The sequence below is a fragment of the Adelges cooleyi genome, unplaced genomic scaffold, assembly GCF_023614345.1.
Source record: "Adelges cooleyi isolate 19-005CV unplaced genomic scaffold, UGA_ACOO_1.1 ACOO_flye_CR_arks_rails_tigmint_CR_PRNA_106, whole genome shotgun sequence".
Classification (NCBI taxonomy): domain Eukaryota; kingdom Metazoa; phylum Arthropoda; class Insecta; order Hemiptera; family Adelgidae; genus Adelges; species Adelges cooleyi.
This window is the reverse complement of record NW_026095759.1, coordinates 45,100-68,172: the sequence shown is the minus strand read 5'-3', so window position 1 is coordinate 68,172 and position 23,073 is coordinate 45,100. Positions and strand designations below refer to the sequence as shown.

General features: G+C 32.3%; 3 protein-coding genes across 3 annotated transcripts; 2 read left to right on the top strand and 1 right to left on the bottom strand.

The window, feature by feature from the left end:
• Positions 1–461: 461 nt before the first annotated feature.
• Positions 462–5,729, top strand: LOC126837574 (proton-coupled folate transporter-like). Its single transcript, XM_050571504.1, has 10 exons — positions 462–880; positions 1,063–1,228; positions 2,386–2,628; positions 2,700–2,874; positions 3,492–3,663; positions 3,752–3,890; positions 3,963–4,058; positions 4,138–4,365; positions 4,438–4,594; positions 5,266–5,729. The coding sequence occupies exons 1-10, from the start codon at positions 869–871 to the stop codon at positions 5,336–5,338; spliced, it is 1,461 nt and encodes a 486-aa protein (XP_050427461.1). The 5' UTR covers positions 462–868; the 3' UTR covers positions 5,339–5,729.
• Positions 5,266–12,373, bottom strand: LOC126837566 (glycerol-3-phosphate dehydrogenase, mitochondrial). The gene is made up of 13 exons (XM_050571502.1): positions 11,517–12,373; positions 9,280–9,386; positions 9,044–9,209; positions 8,724–8,946; positions 8,496–8,659; positions 8,124–8,418; positions 7,637–7,830; positions 7,369–7,563; positions 7,052–7,308; positions 6,828–6,986; positions 6,540–6,728; positions 6,351–6,449; positions 5,266–6,252 (listed from the first exon to the last, which is right to left on the bottom strand). Exons 2-13 carry the CDS (start codon positions 9,373–9,375, stop codon positions 6,115–6,117), a joined length of 2,175 nt encoding a protein of 724 aa, XP_050427459.1. The 5' UTR covers positions 9,376–9,386; positions 11,517–12,373; the 3' UTR covers positions 5,266–6,114.
• On the top strand, positions 12,168–23,072 carry LOC126837582 (endoribonuclease LACTB2). The gene is made up of 6 exons (XM_050571508.1): positions 12,168–12,993; positions 18,745–18,914; positions 20,917–21,040; positions 21,114–21,312; positions 21,389–21,517; positions 22,546–23,072. Exons 1-6 carry the CDS (start codon positions 12,773–12,775, stop codon positions 22,672–22,674), a joined length of 972 nt encoding a protein of 323 aa, XP_050427465.1. The 5' UTR covers positions 12,168–12,772; the 3' UTR covers positions 22,675–23,072.
• Position 23,073: the final 1 nt, after the last annotated feature.

Genomic DNA, 23,073 nt, shown 5'->3' with positions numbered 1-23,073 from the left:
ACTGATTTTTGTATTTTTTTATATCTGGTCACCACAAAACGTACGAGGACAATTTTGTTAAAATGCAAAACGTCATAACGGAGAGGAGCACACAGGCTATTTAAAAAATATATTTATCATAATTATTTTGTTGTTCAACAGCTAAATATCGCTCTGGTTTTAATCTTGACGGAAAACCGGTTTACAACGCCCGTCGTCGCGGTCGAAATCAAATTAAATACTAGGTTTTTTTTTATTGATTTCAGTTCTCTTATCGTCGTTTGTCCACAGTAAAATTGTCTACACTCTATAATACAGCTATTCTATATTATAATAGCATAATATTTGTATAATAACAGCAATTATTATTATCCATGCGAAACGCATATGTAATAACGTTATTCCGTTTTTGTTTGTACTCTGTTTATCAAAACCGGTTATCAAAATTAAGCGCTTATCAGTCAATCGTTCAAGGTCGACCTTTTGTTTAAAAAAAAAAAAAAACACCAAGTAATAACACTATAATTATTATAAACCGTTTTTGGCTGCGACAAGATAGGTACGACGACACAATAGACATAATATAATAAGACAACAATAAATTAGTAGTATGACATTATCGGCGTATAAATAATTCAATATAATATTTTCTACAACCCATCTGTCTGCTGTTGATTTTCAATAAAAAAAAAAAAAAGAAAAGTGATAGCCCACATACAATATTAATGCGCCATTCGTTTGTCGTAGGCTCGTTTTGTTTACCCGCATCTTTTTTTTCCCCTTTCAATTAGTATTTTAAACGTTCTCAAATGCTTTGCTGTTAATTGTTTCAACATCAACACCTTGACGACACCGTCGCCCATTGCCTGTTGCTTTCTCTGCGCTCACAATGATGGACCAAGTAAGTCGCACAATATCTACCTAACTTTAGTTTATTATTATTATTATTTAAAATAATTAAAATTTCGGTACGCTGAAAAAATATAATAATATATGTACATACAAGAAAATTGGCGCTTGCGTTAGAAAATATCTAAAAAATGTCAATATAACGTCTAATCGGTGTACTGGACGGATTTGCAGGCGGAAGAAAGAAAGTGGCCGGAACCGAGCCCGGCTCTGGGCAGTATACAAGGGACGGACGACAAAGACGATGCCGACGACGTGCAATTCGTCGGCCAAGACAAAAGATTCAGAATCACCCTGGAACCGGTCATGTTTTTCATCAACCTCGGATCCAACCTCAGCAGTAAGTTTTTCATACACGTCGTCCGTGTGCGGTCGACGCCTTCAAATCTGAATACTTTCAGTTCAATTGTTGAGACTGTACGTAGGAATTACATGCTGTTTTCCGTTTTTCTCTTTTATTTATGAAAAACGTCACTAAAAATCTTATTTATCGGAACAAATGCACTTTACCGGGCATCTTTTTTTTAGTAGCGTTATTTTTTATGCCAATAAAGCTATAAATTATAAGCAGAATCATGTTATCATGTTAAAACTTAGTTAATCAACTAAGATACACAAGTATTTTCTTTTTTGCTGTCTCTTCGTGGCGGATGGTGTTGGATCCATATTATTTAATACGAGAGTTTTGTTATCAGTATTAATTAATAACCAACTAGTATCCAGGGACGATATCAAGACGACTTATATTAGTGACATCGAAGAGACTTGCAACAGACCATCCGATTCCACTGTCAGGAATGTGAAATGTATAAAGACACTTTTTGTTTAATTTTTTTTTTTTTTTTAAAACAAGGAGTTAAAAAGATGGGTCTGATTATAAAGGTCAAATCAGTTCTCTTATCAACAGATATAGTTTTACTATTGTTTTCTTTACCGGCTAAACTAAATATTTATTTTTTATTTAAACAAATAGTTGTGTAATATTATAACTGTTTTTCAAAACAAATACTATACGAGACTCGAAAGATTACTAAGTTACATCAAGTAATCACATTTGATTTCCAAAAAGTCCTAAAATTCTTTGTAATCGGACTATCTTTTATTTTGACATATTAAGTTTCTTTACAAAATATATATAGATAGTTTTTTTTTACGCATAGCATATGAAATGTATTACGAAATTTAGCATAATAAATTTAAAAAATGCAAAACATACCGTAAAATTAGCGATAGAATGATTGGTGTTAATATTGGAGACTTTTATATAAGGAGAGGACTATGAAAAAAAAAAAAAAATACTTACAAGTGGACGCATTGGAAACCGTTAAGTTGCCGTTGGCGGGTGATTTATGCCGTAACAAGTGAATGAAAGTCATATATAGAAATATTGAATAAACCACTTATAGTGTATCAGTAATTGTTATTTGTGTTAACTTAACAATGTTGTTTTATACCAATTGAATACTGACAGTTATTTTTTTTTTTACATTTTTTCAGCGCTGGTACAAACGAATTTGTTTGAAGAACGAATGTGTCTTCACAGTTCGCTCGCAAACAATGCGACCGTGGACTGTTACAATATGTCACCGTCGGAACAAGCAATCATACAGCCCATGGTCGCCGATTTGCTAGTCGTCAAGAACTACATAGAAACACTGTTGCCCAGTATGATGATGTTGTTTTTGGGACCGTGGAGCGACGTAAACGGTCGTTTGCCACTGCTGATCTCGGCTATTTCCGGTACACGAAACATAGATTTTACATAACGATCGTAATCGAGTTAATAAAAACAAAACTATCTCGTCTTCCAGGTATAATATTGTCCAATTGTTTGCTGTGTGTGTTTTCGACCGTACCTAGTATTCCGCCTTGGATGTTTTTGATTTGCAGTCTGCCCTTGGCTTTGAGCGGCGGTAGCGGTGCGTTGTTCATAGGGTCGTTTTGTTATTTAGTCGACATAACCGATGTGAAGTCCAGAGCTTTCAGGTATTACATAACATAACAATAATAATAATAATTTGTAAACAATTTATAATATTTATTACTAAAAGACATAATTAGTAGCTGCTATGGTGAATGTCTCTTTGTGGTGTGTACGCCAAAGAATGGCGCAAACAAGTTTCGCAAATTTTATTATGTTAGCTATTAAATTTAGCAATGTTGTGAAACATTGTATTTTTAATATCAGCCTTCTTAAAATTTGCAAAAAGTGAATGTTGAAAATTTTACAAAATCACAGTGAATGTTTGTTGTCTTTGTTAATTTAGTAAAAATTGTATTTTTCTTGATTCGTTAAACACCAAACACTGGATTGGACGTTCGGAATTGGAAGTTTACTTTACGCAATGCACCGCCGGACATTTACCATATCGCACTCTTAATTATAAAATGTGTTATGACTTATGACCTAACACCGGATTCCTAATTACTATGACTAAAATAATTTACAACGACAGGACTGCAACGTATAATTTACCGACAACATATTATTATCGTTCGGCTACATGTTGTCTTATCATTTTTTTTTTCAGCGTAACTAATAGTCTATTTTATAAACTATATAATATTATAATTAAAAAAATGTGTGTGTTATTATTTTGCAGGTTAGGATTTTTGCAATCGTTTATATCGATCGGATCAATTATCGGCTCGATTGCGAGTCCGTACATGTATAAACAGTCGAGTACGACTACTTTTGCCGTGGCCACTTTTTTGTTCATAATAGCGCTGTTGTACACTTACGTTTTCCTGAAAGAAACTGTCGTCATCAAAGAGGTTGGTACAACTGATTTTCAATAATATTTCACAACTTTTTTCTATAGTGTTATTGTTGTAATTTACTGTTATTCTTTTGTTCACACAGAACTCAAGTAGTAAACTGTTAGACTTGAACTTGGTGAAAGACATGTTCCAAACCGTGATCAAACCGCGTGCTGGATATTTGCGATGCATAATCATAGTTTCAGCGATCGTTTTAACGCTTAATTTAGCTATTTTGATAGGTAAGAAAAATGTGAAACTTTTATTGTTGTTGCTTTAATTTTTGTTCAACACGTATGTTTATCCCCAATTAGGTGAAGAGTCGTTGTTTTATATGTACATGCAAAGACAATTTTCTTGGACGTTAGAAAACTACACTCTGTTTGCGGCATATTCAACGTTGCTGGGCGGTATGTTGTTTTTCACGTTAAATTCTTATATTACATCTTCATTATACTTTGATAATAATCGTTACGGTTTTCCCTTTAGCGACTATTCCTGCATTCGGGTTGTACTATTTCAGCACCAAACTCAGAATCCCGGACATGTATCTGGCCACTGCGGCCACGGGACTTCGGGTCATAGAGAAGGTCGGCTTGGTGAACGCCAGACAATGGTACGAATTCTACATCATCAGAATATTCGGATGCTTTATGTTCACCAGCGAGCCGTTGGTACGATCACAGCTGTCCAAGAGTTTTCCCGCCGAAGACTTAGGTCAGTATTATTTATAGTTGGATTATATTATTATTATGTTTGTTGTCTACGATTTTTTTGACATATTTCTAGGTAAAATTTTCACCTTTATCGGAGCGTTGGAGGGATTCGGATCGTTGTTAGGATCGCCAATGTACACCACAGCGTATAACGCGACGATCCAAACGTTTCCAAATTTCATATTCCTCTTGTCGTCCATTCTCAGCTCATTCGCATTGATAATATTTTTGTAAGTACAAAAATCATTTCATCGCTTAAGACGTACGTTGCCGTAACAATTTTTTTCATTTTACGGTTTATTAACTTATTTACCGTGTATTTGACGTTAATTAAATTAATAACAAATAACGAGTGCGTTGTCACTTAATTTCTTTATATTATTATTTGCCAGATAACAAATAATATTAACTTAAGAAATCATATAACACTAGGTTATTAATATTTTGGTCTCAAATTGTTTTGTTATTATGTCCGAATCAAATTATTTTTATAAATAATTCTTTTAACGAGGAAAACTTTTTTGGAATATAATAAACAACACACCCAATCCCGGAAGAATAATTTTAGCCGATAAACTAAATTGTAATATAGCAACCCTAAAAACATATTAATTAATATTATGCATTATTTTTTATACTGAAAAGACACCTCCCAATAAATAAGAGTTAAAACTAACACTGAATGAAAAATTTGAACTAGGTACACTTTAAAATTAAAAATTTAAGCAATAATAATTTTAATCGGATCACTGTGTTTAAAATCCTCCATTTGTCCGACACAAAGATTTTGTTTTATCCATATTAAACGTTTTTTCCCATTCTATTTACTTTTGAAATTGCTCATTGTCTTCCGCCAACACTATCTGCCTAAATGTAAAACTATTGTTTTTTGTGTTTACAGACTGCTCATATTTTTACTAGCGAGAAGTATTCAATCGTCGTACAACCAGGACAGGTCGCTGATCGAAGATTAAAACTGAATCATAGGTTATTTTTAATCAAACACCAATCAATACATATTATTATCTTTTTTCATTTTAATTAAATTTATTTTTTATTATAATAAGATGTTACCATCATACTCTGTAAGTACACTATCGCTCTCTCTCTTTCTTATCAAGTACAATTTAACATAATATACCATTATTTATGGTTTATACTACCAAACATTTTTATTGACAAAACTCTAACTGTGATGATTTTCTAATATTATGCATTAACTTGATGTGATATAACATGTTTTATATTTTTTCTTGTTACATTTTATACAAATTGTTGAATTATAACTAAAATTAAATATTATATTCAAAATTGTATATTTCTACTGGAACAAAAAAATATACTCTATTTTTTTTCTTTCTAGAAGGTCTGACCATTTATAGGAAAACTAATAATAAAGTCTTAAAAGTACACCGCTTAGATTTTAGCTTCGACCAAGACTTTAACGCGTAAATAAAAATATCAATAAGCGACCAAGTTAAATCATCATTTTCTCTATTCTTTGGGATTTTTAATTTTTATTTTTAGCATAACAATAACCAACAGTGTTTCTATTTAAAAAAAAAACAAACATTTTAAATTTTGTAATAACAAATAAAATAAAAGTTAAATGTTAAATAAATCTAATAATAGTTGTTCGCAGGCGCTAAAAAACAAAAAAAAACCAACAAGGTATAACTCAATTTACCGAAATACAAATAACGAGAAAGTAATAATAATCATCGATGCAAGAACAGAATCCTCCTCGTACTTAGATACCGCCGCCGCTTCTCTCGACGGAAATGTTACTTGCCGTTTTTAATTTCTTTTCATGCGCTTGTTCTTCCAGTTCGGCCATTTTGGCGAACCGAGAGTGCGTTATGTGGCCCGATTTGATTGCCGACATCATCTGATCAGAACGACAACAAGAACGTATATGTTAACGACAACGTTATTACAGTAAATATGTTATAATATATTTCAAAAAACTCGATGCAAACAAATCACCTGTAGGAACTCGTCCAGTTCAACTTGACCGTTCATGTTAGTGTCGATTTCTCTCAAAATTTCATGCAATTCTAAGCCGCTTAATTCTTCACCAAAGTTCTGTGTAAATCGTATAGGTTATCAGTAAAAAAAAAAAGTTATAGTTTCCACACGCACTACCAACATACAACTACATAATATTATACGTACTTTCATACTCCTACGAATATCGGTGATGGATACATAACCTTTGTGGTCTCTGTCTATCAATTGAAACCTACTGACGTACATTTTGATTTCGTCTTTGGAAAGAGTGATCGGGATTTTATCTCGGGACGCTCTGTTGACGCTCATGCCCATTTCCGTGGCCAAAAATTCACTAGCCGCTTTCAGTTGTTTCTAAGAGTAGCACATTCATCGTTAAAATTATAATAATAATAACATATATACTTTGTAGCTTATTAGTAGCAATAATTTGTCGTCAAACAACAAAAGTACCTGTTTTTCTTCCTCGTTCCAGTTTAGTTCTTCGGCCATAATGTTGACGATCATCGGCAGCGCTTCCTGACAAGCTTGTACGTTCAAAAATGCCAAACGCAAGCGTCTGGCTACCATGTCGACCGCCGTCATGGCGTACTCTTTAACTCCGTACCGGATCTTTAACGAGGAAAAATAAATAAATCAAACGAGTCGAGAGGAGCAGCGTAAAAATATAATATTACTTCAGCGTCGATGTATGGAAAATCTGGGTGGATTTTCTTTCCTATGATCGGCCAACGTTGTCCGGTGAGCTGAGCTAGTTTGGCCACGGCAAAAGCTCGGTCGCCGTAAGCAGTCGCCAAGTGTTGGGCTACTTCGCATTCCAAACCAAAGTCTTGGACCAATCTAATGTACATGGTCGGTGTCCATCCGTGGGATCCTTCCAATTTAAGACCATCGGTCTGGCACTCGGGCTTGGTCGGTTTCAACTCGGGAATAGCTGAAAATCACACCGTAAAAGTATGAAGTAGTCTGTTGAACAATTTTATCATCGACATACCTTTGATAGCAGCGTCCAATGTTTCCTGGGCCATAGCTCTGTACGTGGTCCATTTACCGCCGGCGATCGTTACTAAATTTGATTTGCTCACATGCACAATGTGATTACGAGCCAACGATTGCGTGTCCGCTTTGTTGGGATCCGACACTAATGGACGAATACCGCTCCACGCACTCAAGACGTCACCTCTGCGTACTTGAAATAATTAAGAAATACAATGAACAAACAATGCGTCATCGTTAATATTTTATATTAATTAATAAAATACCTTCAACGTCCGAATTAAGGTAGTTTTTGATTTCGTTAAGTATGAATGAAATTTCTTCTTCGTTGGGCATCGGATGGTAAGTGACGTCGCACGGACTGTCTGTAGTTCCAGACAGCGTGTATTTTTGCCATGGCAAAAAGAAAATGACTCGACCGTCGGATGTTTCGGGGTCCAGTAGACCCATTTGCTCTGGACTACAAACAAATTTATAGTTAATTTATATTTTAGCTTCGATGCGTCAGCTCAGAACATATTGTTTTTACAACAACATTTTTTAGCCTAAACTAAAAAAACAAGCTAAATATAACTGACAAAGTTATGATATTTCGTTTGAATTTATGAAAATTGGTTTACTAGTTGGGTTTCATGATTTTAATCAATCGACGTAGCTGTAAAAGTGTAGATTTGGTTTATTCGAATCCTTTTCTATCACTCTTAATAATACTCAAAGACTCGTCACCACATTTTAATTGCATTACATTCATACCTGTAATAACCGGGCAAAACGATGTGCACTCCTTTGCTGGGTGAACAAATTGGTTTAACTTTTTGGTCATCCATCTGTCGCACGGCATCTGTGAACGGACCGGCAGCATTAATGACACATTTTGCTTTAACATCCCACTCCTTGCCGGTCAGTTCGTCCCTGAGATGTGCTCCACATATTTTCCCGCTGGAATCTTTCAACAATTCTACGGCTTTCACGTGATTCGCCACAGTCGCTCCGTATCTAGTTGCCGTCAACGCCAGGGCAAGACACATTCGTGCGTCGTCTTGTTGACCTACATTTGAAAACGATAATTATTGTACCACGTATGCAAACAATTATTAATTGTAACTTTTTCAAATATAAAATTACCGTCGTGGTACACAATAGCTCCAACGAGTTTGTTTTTCTTAAGCATGGGGAAAATTTCAAGAGCTTCGTTCTTGGACAAATAGTAAGAACTCTTGATAGTTTTCGAACCGGCCACCAAATCGTACGCCTTGATACCGATCCAATAATAAGGAACTTTCCACCACCTAAGTAGCAATTGAAAAATACATTACTAAAAAAACAACACTCGATTGCTTTGGTAAAACTCACTCGTAAACGGGCAACATAATCGGTATCGCCTGAGTGAGATGTGGAGCCGTTTGAAGCATCGAAGACCGCTCGTGCAATGCTTCTTTGACCATTTTGTATTGATCATAGTCCAAGTTGAGAATTGCTTTTTGTAAATAACGCACTCCTCCGTGAATGAGTTTTGTACTACGACTAGATGTACCCGATGCAAAGTCGTCCAACTCGACGAGAGCAGTTTTCAAACCTAATTAAGCGGACAATCGATTATACGGATATATTTATAGAACATATAAAATGATTTACACATCTTAGACTTTTGTTATAATGGCCACAGATCTCACCTCTAGTAACAGAGTCTATTGCACAACCCGCTCCGGTCGCGCCTCCCCCGATTATGAGGACGTCGAAACTTTCCGACTTTAAAGACTGAATCTGGGTGTCTCTCAGAGGCAGCGTTCGCTTCCTGCCCGTTTTCTTGACATGTTCTGCCTGTACGGTTTTTATTTTCTAAACAAAAAAATTCCATACTTAGTATATTGTGTCGTTACAAGTTCAGAAGTAACTCTCGAGTACTTACTGTTGGGTTTTCTCCAGTTAGAACCCACGTTGTGAAATACGCTCCGGCTCCTACTGACGCTCCGCCCACCATTAACTTGTAAATTGTAGAAGCCATTGTATATTATTCTGTAAAATGTGCAATAACAGTATAAAACAATTTGTTTTACGCTTATTATGTACTTATTATTTGTAAATACTAAGAAATTCAATAGGAAACACAATGTTACGTCAAAGTATTTTGAGCAATTAACATTACAAAATAAGACACTCGTTAATGTTCATAACGACAATGGTAATAAGTCATACATCTCGTCACGATTCATTAAAAAAAATTACCTAAGGCATAACATATTTGGAATTTTTTTTGTAAAAATATTTAAACACTTGAAGTTACGTTTCAATTAGCACTTTTTCAACACACAAATGAGTACACAATATTTATACTTGTTTAAAAAACAAATTAAGAAGTGTTTTGACGAGAGAAAATTAAAAATTAAAGATAATTAATATAAAGATATTTGTTTTGATATTATTTCTACACAAGACACAAATGGTAATTAATTTATATTATAACTTCACAATTAATATACATTTTTATTGGATTGAGTAATCTAAATTTACTTTAATAGTGACCTTATTATTTAAATAATAACACAGTTAATAGCTTAATTGACCTATCAATGAGAATTATAGGTCAACTGATGATCCCGTTTATTTTCATAATAAATAATAAGATAAACAAATAAGGTAATTAATCATCACTGTAATTTTATAACCAAAAGGTTATTTGCTCTTAATTTTCATTAATACTTAACAGTATTTTTTCGTTTTTGTATTTTCGATGTGGAGCTAAGAAGGTTCTGGTTTTACAATGTTATGATGATAGATATACTTTTAATTTAAAAAATAAACGTGATATCACTTTTCGAAACAATTTTTAGAGTTTTTATAGAAATTATTATTTATTATTAATTAATTAGCTTTAAGTGGGTACTTCATTATAATCTATTAACGGTATGATTTAACGAAATTGTTACTATTATTATGATGACTAACATAGTAGCAATACATATTAATATATAATACAAATTAAGATAATAACGCAATCACGCGCAAAATGTACGACTAATGCGTGAAGTTTATTTCTATAACGTGTTCTGAGAAATGACGAACCAATCTCAATAAATTGATTTTAAATGCAATTAATGAACTGGAAAATGTGGTTTTTTTTTTACCATAATTAGTGTCTTTAATGAATAATAAATAAGATAATTACACATCAGGTATGATAAAAACAAAGAATCTTATTAAAATAGTCTAAACACAGAATGTTAGTTACACAACAGTTTTGCCATCTCAATTAAAATTATCGAAGAATGAATGCAAATACTACTGTGATAAAATTCGACTATAAATTTAATTTTAACGATGATAAGATAAACATTTTTTTTATTCCATCTTACATAATTAAAAACAAAAATTACATAATTTACATAATTAAACAACAAAAATGATAGGTATAAGTTAAACCTATATTTTATTTGTAAAATGATTTATGAAAAATAATTTCAATTAAACTTTGAAATAAAAACAGGTCATGTGTTCAACATTGAGAAATATACATCCAAATTTTATTCATACTGTTCAAAACTCGATTCCTATAAATTTAAGTTACACCACTGATAAAGTACTATTGTCAACTGATAACTAGGACAATTGCTTAAAACAATTGTTATTATTATTACATATAGTGGTGTAAATAATGATTTTCATAAAATTTTTGTTAATCAAATTTTATTTAGTAAGAAAAAAATGACTCAAACTTTTAAACTACAACTTTGACAAACATTTAAATTTTACAATGTGAGAAATTGAACACACACGCTGTTGTCCAAATGACATAATAGTATGCGTCGTGTACCTAAGTCGAGAGGGGAAACCGGCCAACGTCGACAAAGTTGAACTTTGAACATTTACCCGGTTAGTTATACGGCACTTGTGAGGCGATAAATGAGGTTTCGTCGGTTTGACCGATATTGGTAACTATCGCTAGACCCGAGCAGATCGATCGTACCTACGCTGTACACTAGTTGAGAGTTTTTTTTGGTTTTTCTTTTGCACAAAATTACACAATAATATTGTAAGCACATTGCCAATATTATTGTCGAGGGGTGTAGCGGGCATGGGTGGGCAAGGGGGGTGGGGTGGTGGTAGGAAAACGTATTGGCATATTATTATCATATTTTTGGTACTCACCTAGTTGAAATGTGTCCTTTCGGCGACGACGACGGCGATTTATTAATAACTTTGGGCGCGACACGATTTTCGCATTGGACGTTTCCCCACCGGGTTGCCGTCGATCAGTGCGCACACTTGGAAATACAAACGAATATTTTTTTGTTGTGTCAAATTATTGGCAAATCCAAAAAACCTCGCGAAAGGGTTGACCGTGCGATTAACTGCAAACAGAACGGCGCGGCAAACGCGAACAAAAAAAAAAAAAAAAAACGGTAGGCGTAAGTAGGTAACAGGTAAGTATATAATACTAAGTCGTTGTTCGGCGACGTCGAGATAAAGTAAAAAAAAAAAAAAAAAGTAATCAAATCAAAATCAGGTAAAAAAAAAACTAGTCCGATCGCTGCGTGGCTTTGACATTGGGACCGGGTTAATGACTAATGTTATATGTATTATTATAACTATATTAACTACTATACCGACGACATGGAAGTGAATTTCGCACGAAACTAATAGCAGAGAAGACAGCGGCCGTCTGCTGCGCCAAGGCTATACTATATACACTATCTATACATATATATAAATCGCACGAGTACGCCGCTCACTCGGAATGGATGATATTATTATTATATACATATAGGTGTATTATACCAGGGCGGTCGCAAAAACGAAAAAAAAAAAGAAATTCCACAGCGATTGCGCGCCAAATTCCGTTTCTAGCGCGGACAAGCGGTTTCGCCGTCGGCTGTTCGTTTCATGTTATTATACAATTTGACTAGTGCAATGAATACCGCGCTGTGGTCGCAATTCAATACATCATATATTAACAATAGTAATTTATTAAATCACAATTAAAAACCGCGTTAAACGTCATTATAGTACTTTGCGGACGACTTTGCGGAACGGCCGAGGTCGCCGTCGACGGCCACTTCGGCGCATGCCCGTTATCAGTCTCATAGCACGTGCCATACGCATGATCGAGCCGCTGTCAGCCTTATCACACCACTCGAAGGTTATCAGCCGCTCTGTTATCACTGATCGTCCTGGTGTCGTCCGCCGTCCAACCGCCGTCACTGACAAGTCCGTCGGTGTCCACTGTCCACTCGCCGCCGGCCACCGAAACAATACCCTCTGTCAGGTACCACGGCTGGTGTTCTGATTAGGTTAGTCCGTTCTGTGCTATTGTTGTCCACCCGTCGCTGCTGGTGGCCATCCGGTGTCCGGGTTTTTTGGACACTGCCGGACACGTTTGGCCGGTGGCCGTGAGTGTCGATCGAATGATCGCCACAGTCAGGCGACCGCAACCGCTGCGTTTCTTCTTTCGATACATCAGCATCGTCGGCAGCAGCAACGTCCGTCACGGACGTCCAAAAATGGCACTTCCCGAACTGCCGCCAGTCACTAGCTTGTCGCCCCGAGTGTTACGCGTGCTAGGTTGTAATCCCAGCGTGATGACTTTGCAAGGCACCAACACTTACGTGGTCGGCACGGGTCGTAGGTAAGTTGGCCGGTATATTGTTGTCTTTTGCTCGATAGGTTTTTGTATAATAATATGTTTAGCTATGGATACTGGTCACTGAGCTAACGAGAAAAGAGTGTATCGATAGGGTTGATACGATTTAACTTTTTACTGTAAATAAAATGCTTCATTTAACTACTTGGAATAAATGTAACAACTTAATAAACAAACACATTTGTAACATTATTACAGAGCGAAACAACCGTTTATTTTTAAATTGTTTGAAAATTAAAAAAAGAGAAAAGCGCAAGAAGATGTTTAGGTTTTGTGATTAGTGAGAGTATATACCATCAGTTTCTTTCAAATCTAATTGAAGCGTTAAGCTAATTACAAAGGAAATTTTCTTCAAAAACTACAACTTGTTAACCATTGATATATCTCGCAAAGTTTTAAGTTTACTTCTTTTAGGTTGCGATTAGTTTACCACTAGGCCAAGTCTAAGATCAAACTGTTAGTGTGTAATTTAGTTTTTGACAACAATTATTGTACTGGGAATTCAACATTGAAAGACGGCCAAATTTTATTTTATTTTTTTTAGTTTAATTTAATTTCTTCAAATAAGAAAGGGTTGTGTGTGGTAGAGAAGTGGTGTGGTAGACCAACACTGCTGTACTCAAATCAAACTGAATATGTCTCGTTCCAAGTTCGAAGCCTTACCCAGTGCCCAGTAACAATTTTCAAAGGTATCGGTGTATTTAGTTGACATTGCCAAAATTCAAGAAGGCAAGTAACGCCAATGGTTTTCTTTTCTATCTAAAGTCAAGGAAGTCAAAACTGGAAACAAAACCTTTCACCCCAAAATTGGCAAAATGTCTAACAAACACTAATTAATTAAGCAGGTAACTTTCTTAAATGTTTAAAACGGAATTGTTATTCAACTAAATTAATTCAAATTTTTATTTTGTATTAATTGTTGAAATGGAAAGAAAGAGAAAACTTTATTAAAAACAAAATGAAAAATTACATTTTTTTAAACTGATCTTGCAAAATACAAAGATATCTTTTTCTGTTTTGAAAATTGGCAACGATCTAAGATGGCCAAAACAAAATTATTTTCCCTAGAAATATTGTCAATAAAATATTTACCAATGAAAAACGCCATAAAAAACAACCAAGCTTTTAAAAATGTTACTTTTTTATGACAGTACCTATACATTAATTTATTTTGTTATTTAACCAATACAGTTAGGATTACTTTAATAAAATTCATCTCTTCCCCTTTAAAATCAAGAAAAACAAATTTACATATTTTTCAACTTAAAATTACGATGCTCTATAATTTTTTTTTGAAATAGTCGAATTAGTTCTAAATTTGTATGGAATATTATTTAAACATAGTACTACCGACAAACATTGACAAACCAAAAAAATATAAACTCTTACCCCTAGAAGGGATAGGAATTTTTTCTTGATTTCACTTTTTCAAGTAGCTTTAGGGATTTATGTTTGAAAATTAGACCAAAGGTAGATCTAGAATGGGACTATAACATATATAATTTTCTCAAAAATTCATAGTCAAACTTTTTTTTATTATTAAGGAAAACCCCAAAAAATGGGAAATTACACTTTTCCAGGTAACTGTGTATGAGTGAATCAACAGTCAACAGGTAATGAAAATATTTTTATTTTATTGTTAGTTACGATATATATGGGAACTACGGCAATACATTTTCATAGACAAGACAATCAAGCCTTATCGTATCCACTCTAATACTAAAAATTAATTGTAAGCACAAAATTGTTATTAGGTCGATTTGATTGTCATTTAATCGATACTTGTATTTTAATCTGTCAACACTGCACCTCCCATACTTATATTCACTTACTATAATACTTACTTTACTGTGCTGGTTTATATTGTGGTTGATTTGGACTGTACTGATATAAACCTACTATTCACAACCAAGCATTTATTTAAAAGCGATTTTATCACTTTCAGTTATAATTTATTTATTTATTTTTTTGTTTGGGTAAACGCCCAAGAGGGCTCAAGTACAATAATAATCTTATTGTTAGCTTAAATACAAGATAATAATTTAAAAACAAGATGTGAATTGGAATTTAAGTAAATCAAGTATAACAAAAAGAAAAAGTATAATAAGATACATATTAAGAAACTAATAAAATAAACATAATAAAAAGACCTAGATAACATTAACTGGCTGAAAAACAATTTTTTGTAGAATACAAATCTCTAATATTAAATAAATCAAAATTGTTCATCTCAATATAAACTCCTGTAGACCTATGAACCTGTAGACTTATCTCTGTACTAAAATTGTTTGAATTTAGAAGTATCATCGAAAAGATCACAAATTATTTTTAAGACCACATTTCTAACGTAAATCAGTGTACTTGGTCAAGTGTGATTTCCTCCTTTTTTTCGAGTTTTTCCTTAAAATAAAAAAAAAAGAAGTTTGAATACAGATTTTTGAGAACATTTTATATAATATTTTATAGTTCCATTCTAGATCTACCTTTGGTCTAATTTTCAGACATAAATCCCTAAAACTTTGCTTGAAAAAGTGAAATAAAATTAAAAAATCTATCCATTCTAGAGGAAATGGTTTATGGTATTTTTTTCGGTAATTTTCTCGATTTTGAAGGGGAAGTGGTGAATTTTTAAAATTTTTAGACCAATAAAGTAGGTACCTCTCTGGTGCGATTTCTAATCTACAGAGTTGCTACGTGAAGTGTAATTTGCAATTGGTTCAGCGGTTTAAAAAAGTATGTGGGTCCAGACACAAAAAAAAAAACAAACAACTTTTAAACATTATTAATGTTTGATCGTACAAAGTCACTTAGAACCAGTAATTTTGTGGGTAAACCTGTTATTACTAATTGCTTAGGTCTTGATTGGATAATTAAGACCAGAGAGACAAGTATAATACAACACTGATAATGATATGAAAATTGACAAATTATTAACATAATAATAATAATAATATGCAATCAGCTCATTAAACATTTACTACCATACAAAGAAGTAAATAAAAATGTTTAAGAGTGTCTTTTGTCGACTTTTCACCTTCATAATATTATTATACTTTTGACTTTTATAATATAATGCAATAATTCTGTATTATTATAAAAATAGTATATGAAGTCATTTGCAGCTTTGTTTACGGACCTAGTTATTTTTACTCGTTTATTCAAAACCAATACACACAACATGATGCAATGTGTGTGCGGTTCGCCAATTTCTCATACTAGGTATAAAAACTATTCAATGGTATAATCAGTAGTATGATGGTAATTGTTAGTTTATAGGTACTACTGATTTGTTAGCTTTAATATTGCAGTTATGTAATTACTTTTATATCACTGTAAAATATTCGTATCGGTTGAGGGTTATTAACAAATTACAATATGTGAGAATAAGGAAATAATTGTTGTCGGTGGGTGTTGTTTAATAGGCGAAAATAATATATTTTAAACACATCAAAAGATTATACTGCGTTCCTTATTGATTATTGTATCGGTTAATTAGTTAATTGTTTATAAATTAATTGTCATTTGCCCTTTTTAATAATTTTTTTTTTGTGAAATAGTTTTTGTAGTTTGTTTGCTATACCTACCATACTCTAACAAGTAGGTAATATTTCCTGTTCCCAAGGACAACACGCTTAAAGCACGTGATAGTGTACAATATGAACTTATATAACGTGTATTTCGATTATTGTTTATTTAAGGTACGAGTAATACCTATGTGTATAGATACTGTGATACTGAATAATCGTTTTATGAGTTATCGCTAATTAGGCGACTGCTGCGAGTTTATTGTAATATGCTGAAAACAAAAAAAAAAAATCGTTTTTTATCGTTCATTTTAAAGTTATTTGTTAGTGCAGTTGTATATTAATTTCATTATACCGTTTCAAGGTTTTTTTTGACGAGCCCCACTCTAAAAAACGGGTCTTGTCAGAAAACGACTTTGAGATCTAAATTTTTGCATATAAATATTAACAATATATTTTATAATGAATATTGGGGTGTTTGGGCGTTACTCTGACACTGGATGACCAGGACTAGATAAATATATACATATAAAAACAAAAATGTGTTCTAGCCAGATTGATTAGGGTGCCAAGCGAAGGCACATTTGTTTCATAGCAATACAAAAACAAAAAAATGAATTAATAAAATTAAATGATTGAATGGAAACATTTTTAATTGACCATTCATTATTTATATTACAAAGGTTATAAAAAATTGTAGTTGCTCCTCGGTCAAACAGCCTATATGCAAAATGACGGACTTACAAAAATGCCAAATCAAAATTATCAATACTGTCTTACAAAAATACTTTAACACTTTAAATATCATTAACAAATGTATTTAAACAGTAAAGACCTTGATGGAATAATGTACAATAATTCGACGAGGACGTCATGTGCCTTTTTTCAAAGAACAAAAAGTTTTCTTAACAAAACAAATAAACCAAACAAAATTTTTAAATAAACACATTTTTCCAACAAAAATACAAGATAAGCATATCAACGTTATTTCGCCGAGTTTTCAAATAGCCAAATAGTCATTACATAAATAACATTTTCCATAGGTCAATTATTTAAAAAGATATTACACATATCAGGATAACATTGATTTACAATAATTAGCTTTGTGATGTTTTTAAATTTAAAAGAAAAATGACGGTTATTTAATTTCTGAATGTTTTACAACCAGAATTTTCGTTTAATACGTTTTTGATTTTGTGTGTAATTTTCTTTGACTCATACCCGTAAACATGATTAACGATAATAATAAAATGGAACATTTTTTATAATTATACTTACAAATGTGCTACTAAATCTAGAAATAATCATTATAGGCAAATGTATGTTCAAAAGTTTCAAATATGCAAAATAAGTTTGCTGATTTGAAATTCGAATTTATATCGTATTTGGTATAACTCTGATTGCACTAAAAAAATATGCAAAATCATAAACATCCGAGTTTTAATAATAAGCTAGCAAAATATAGCAATTTCATTAGTTTAGTATGATACATTTTTTTTTTTTTTGGATACGTTCATTTTCCGGTGCTAGCATTTTTTTATAGAGTTTTTGGTTTAATTTGTTTGTTTTAAATTTGCCAAGCAAATACTATCAAATTCAAAAGGAAAATATAGCGAAGGTATAAATTACTATTTTTTTTTTGTTGCCGGTGCTGATAATTTATTTAAAATTTGTCTACACCGAAATGTGTGCATTAGTAAATGACAACAAAATGCCTAGCAAAAACAAGCACTAACTTGACCCACGTTAATCTTTCTTGTGTTATTTTTATCTCATCATTTGGAAATGAATCCACTCCAATCAGCATAATGTTAATGTATCATTAGACGTTAACTTACAAGCGAAACAAGATATTTTATTTAGGATTTTTTGAGTAAATCAACTTATATGTATAATATATATATATGTAGTTATATTTTATTGTGAAATATTCAGAGAACCGTATATTTTTTTTTATAGTAGAGAATTAGTAGAATTTAAAATTAACATTTTTATCTATTTAATTTCTTATCAATTATGGGCTTAAGCAAACAAATTTTTTTCTCGTTTTCGATAAAACGAGTTTCATTATTATATTTGTATGCCCTCATATTATGAGGTTCTAATACCGATTGTTTTTTTATAAACAACCAATCTATCATTTACCATTTATATTAAAAAATATATATTTTTTTATGAAAATTGTACTAAAAAAATATCAATTTCATTTCAGACGTATTTTGATCGATACCGGAGAACCGAATGTTCCTGAATACATAAAGAATCTCAAAGAGACCATGGATAAATATAACTTTGAACTGGAACACATAATTGTATCGCATTGGCATCGAGATCACATTGGCGGTGTATCAGACGTGATGGATGCAATCGGCAACAAAACCGGTAAAGAGTAACGTCTTACTGACTAAGCTAATGTACAACGTATCTTTTGCCCCACCCTGTACATATTTATTTATTGATAATATATACGCCCTATCGGGCTCAGTACAGTACAGATAATACAAAAATAATAATGACAAATTAACATTGTTTTATAAATTAAAGAGTGTATTATATGATAGATTAAATTTAATTAAACTAGATATTTTAAACAAGATATTTTAACCTGGTTGAGTCATTATAAAAAAAAATCAAAGTTGATTAACGAGTTTGCTGTTGTCAGCGTTCTATTGATTGGAGCGAAACGTCTGTATTTTTGACGAGAGGTTGGGAAGTAAAATGTATGTGATACACGAGTATTAACACGAGGGACATTAAATGGAATGAGGCTCAATAATTCGGGACAGTCGATTTTAGAATTTAATAATTTATGGAGCCAAAGTACATCATTCAATTTTCTACGCTTAACTAGGGGCTCAATATCAAATTCCAACCTGTTCTGGATACGTTCGATCCTGGACACTAGATTAGCTTGGTGAGGGTTCCAGATAACAGCCATATTCTAAGATTGAACGAACCAGAGAAAAATATAAGACTTTTATGCAATTTGGATTTCTAAGTTCTGAACAGTTGCGACGTATAAAGCCGAATACCCGCAGTGCCTCATTACATATCATATTTATATGGTTATTAAAAGACAGATCATTTGATAGTAATATGCCCAAGTATTTTATTTGCGTTACTACCATTAGATCAGAGCTATTAATTTTATAGTTAAATTTTAAGTTTTGTTTTCGTCGTGAAAAAGTTATCTGTGAACATTTTTCAGCATTTACACTAAGGCCGTTTGATATGCACCATGAATAAAACTGATTCAAATCATATTGCAATTTACTACAATCATCAATTGAATAAATCGGTAAATATAGTTTTAGGTCATCAGCAAAAATTAGGAATTTACAATTTATAAAGATATTGGTAACGTCGTTAACAAATATTAAAAAAAAGTAAAGGCGATAGGTGACCTCCTTGAGGAACACCTGATGTAACATTAATACTCGCCGAGGTAGAATTGCCTAATTTAATATGTTGAGATCTATCACATAAATATGAATTAAACCATTTTAAAATTGGTCCAGAAATGCCACTATATTCTAATTTTTTTTATCAAAATAGACAGTTCAACACTATCAAAAGCTTTCCTTGTATCGGTGTACACTGCATCCACCTGAATACCTTTACTAACTGTTGACACAATGTCCGTATAGTATTCTAGTAAATTTGTTACGGTTGATTTAGCATAGCGAAAGCCGTGTTGTTTGTCAGAGATAATATTAGTAAATACTGATACCAATTTGGTTGCTATCATTTTTTCTAAAATTTTAGGTAGTGCACTCAGACGTGATATAGGGCGATAATTTTTAACAGCATTTCGATTGCCCGTTTTAAATATAGGGTAAACATAGCTAGTCTTCCACTTATCGGGATAACAACCGGAGGATAACGAGAGATTAAATAGGTAATGAATGGGGCAAGATAGCGTATAATGACAGTTACGATAAATTATTTCTGGTATTAAGTCCCGGGCCATTTTTATAATCATTAGATAGAGAACGGAGAGTTTCGAATATTTCAGCTACTGTAAATTCACAGGTACTTATATTGATATCAGATTCAAAACCATAAACAGGATTAGTTAGTTCAGTACATTTGGTATAGACCGATTCAAAATACAATTTAAACATATTAACTGTCTCATCTAAGCTAGTTGACGCAGTGTCTCCGTAAGTAATATTATGCGGAATGGTATTTGATTTCTGTTTGTTTTTTACAAATTTCCAAAAATATTTTGGATTATTAGTTAGAGAAGATTGTATTTTTTCTAAGTGTCTTTCATAGCATAATTTCGATATACATATGTAGTATAATTCTATCTACTGTGACTTAATTGTATGATAACAATTATCATTGTTCGAATTTAAATTCATATTGATTTTGTTTTTAGATTGTAAAGTCTGGAAGTTCCACCCGGAAAATGAAAAAAAACGCGTATACAAATTTCCTATCAATTGTCCCATCAACTCCTTGAAAAACTATCAAGTATTTAATACCGAAGGAGCCACGTTAAAGTGAGGTTATAACTACAGCTCAATTTTGTACAAGTTTTTTTTTTTAAAAAAAGCAACATTTTTTTTCTCTAAGAGTTTATCACACTCCCGGACACACGACCGATCACGTTATGTTAACCTTGGAAGAGGACAAAGCTCTGTTTTGCGCAGACTGCGTGCTCGGCGAAGGGACTAGCATATTCGAAAACTTAGAAGATTATCTGGAATCTTTACAGTTAATATTAAAGTTAAACCCTGTTGTGATGTATCCTGGACACGGTTCTGTGATTAACGTAAGCCGTTCGCTTTGATTATTTAATTTGTTTAATTTTTTCAAAATTGATTAGCGCATTTTTATGTGGGTTTCAGAATACCGTTCAACGAGTTAACAATTACATACAGCACAGAATCGATAGAGAACGAGAAATTATTAAAATACTCAGTGAACATCCCTTACAAACCATGACGATAAAAGATTTTGTAGATGTCATTTATAAGGTGAGTTGAATAAAACTACTGGTACATTATTGGAAAGTTGATTCTTCCAAAACTGACATTTCTCTTATGCGTATCATTAGGTAATTCCAATTTTATATGTAAATTGTTACATTAGTGATGAGCAAAATTTAAAATAAACAATAATTCAGTGGAGTATTTACGGAGGGGGGGGGATAGATCCCCTCCCTTGACCTTTTCTTTTTTGTAAGACTAGGTAAAAACAGAATCCCACGTTATCTGTAAGGTGACCCGTGACATATTATTCTACTGAAATATTTTTAACACTTGAATATAACCGTCGGCTAATAACTGACACAAAAAACCTTCAAAAGTCTGTTTAAGAAAAAAATTAAGCTCAAAAAAAAAGAAAAATTTATCCCCCTCCTCAAGAAAATCCTACATACGCCTCTGCAATAATTTATAGATTACACAGACAATTACAACAAATCAATAAATCTTTATTTACTTTGCCTTTAAAATAACACTTGTAATTTTAATAGTTTATAAACTGTTTGCTAACTATTTATGGAAAAGTATTTTGTCTTAATTGATTTCAAATAAATGTTCTTGAACACAAACCCTTTTTTTTCTCTGTAATAATTGAAAAATTGTTTTATTGTTTAAAAAAAAAATTTAAATCACTACTTTAATTTAGAAAAAATGAATATTAACTCAATGATTTTTTATCAACTGTAATACTACCTCAGTCAGCGAGACTATAGTCTCGGCGTCGAACGATCTTCTATTCAGCTTCGATATTTCATTATCCGATATTTTAAAAGTGATAAAAATTTAAACACACCCAAAATAATTAAATATTTACACAAATAACAAATAACGAGTACCGAATAATTTTGTCATGAATAATCAAATAAAAGATAATTTTTGACTTTGTTACTTTATTCCTCCGTCGACCAAAATGTATTTTACTCATGAGAGTTTTATCTAAATGTTATTAAAACAGCAACATGAACTTCTGAACACTTAAAACTGTGCATTTAAACTTTAAATTTGTTTTCTTGTTTTAGGGCATCTCCAAAAAATTACAAGAAGTCGCAACGATAAGCGTGGTGCAGCATCTTTTAAAGTTGAAAAAAGAGGGCAAAGTTTTAGAAATTGACGATCACTGGAAAATCAATACAAAATCAAATTTGTGATACACTTAATTTTTAAAATTTTTTTTTTTAATAACACAATATTGTTTTGTCGTTACCGCAAATCGTTGCAAACAAAGTGGTATAATGTTGGAAGCTATAAACATTGTTCAACATTTTTATAAGTGGTTTGGGTTGAATTTATTGTTATTTTGTTGTACTCTGGATGTAGTTCATTATATTGTTGTTGATATATTTATACACATATACATTTTAATATTTATAAATAACTAATATAATATAATACCATATTGTTACACAAAAGACTTGAACGTATGATGTGCATAGTTTTTTTGCCGAATTAAGATTTAATAAAAAAAAAATCAAATGTTTAAAAAAAAAATCAGTCTACACTTAATTACAAAGGAAATCACTTGCACCAAAATCGTTTACAATAAGACA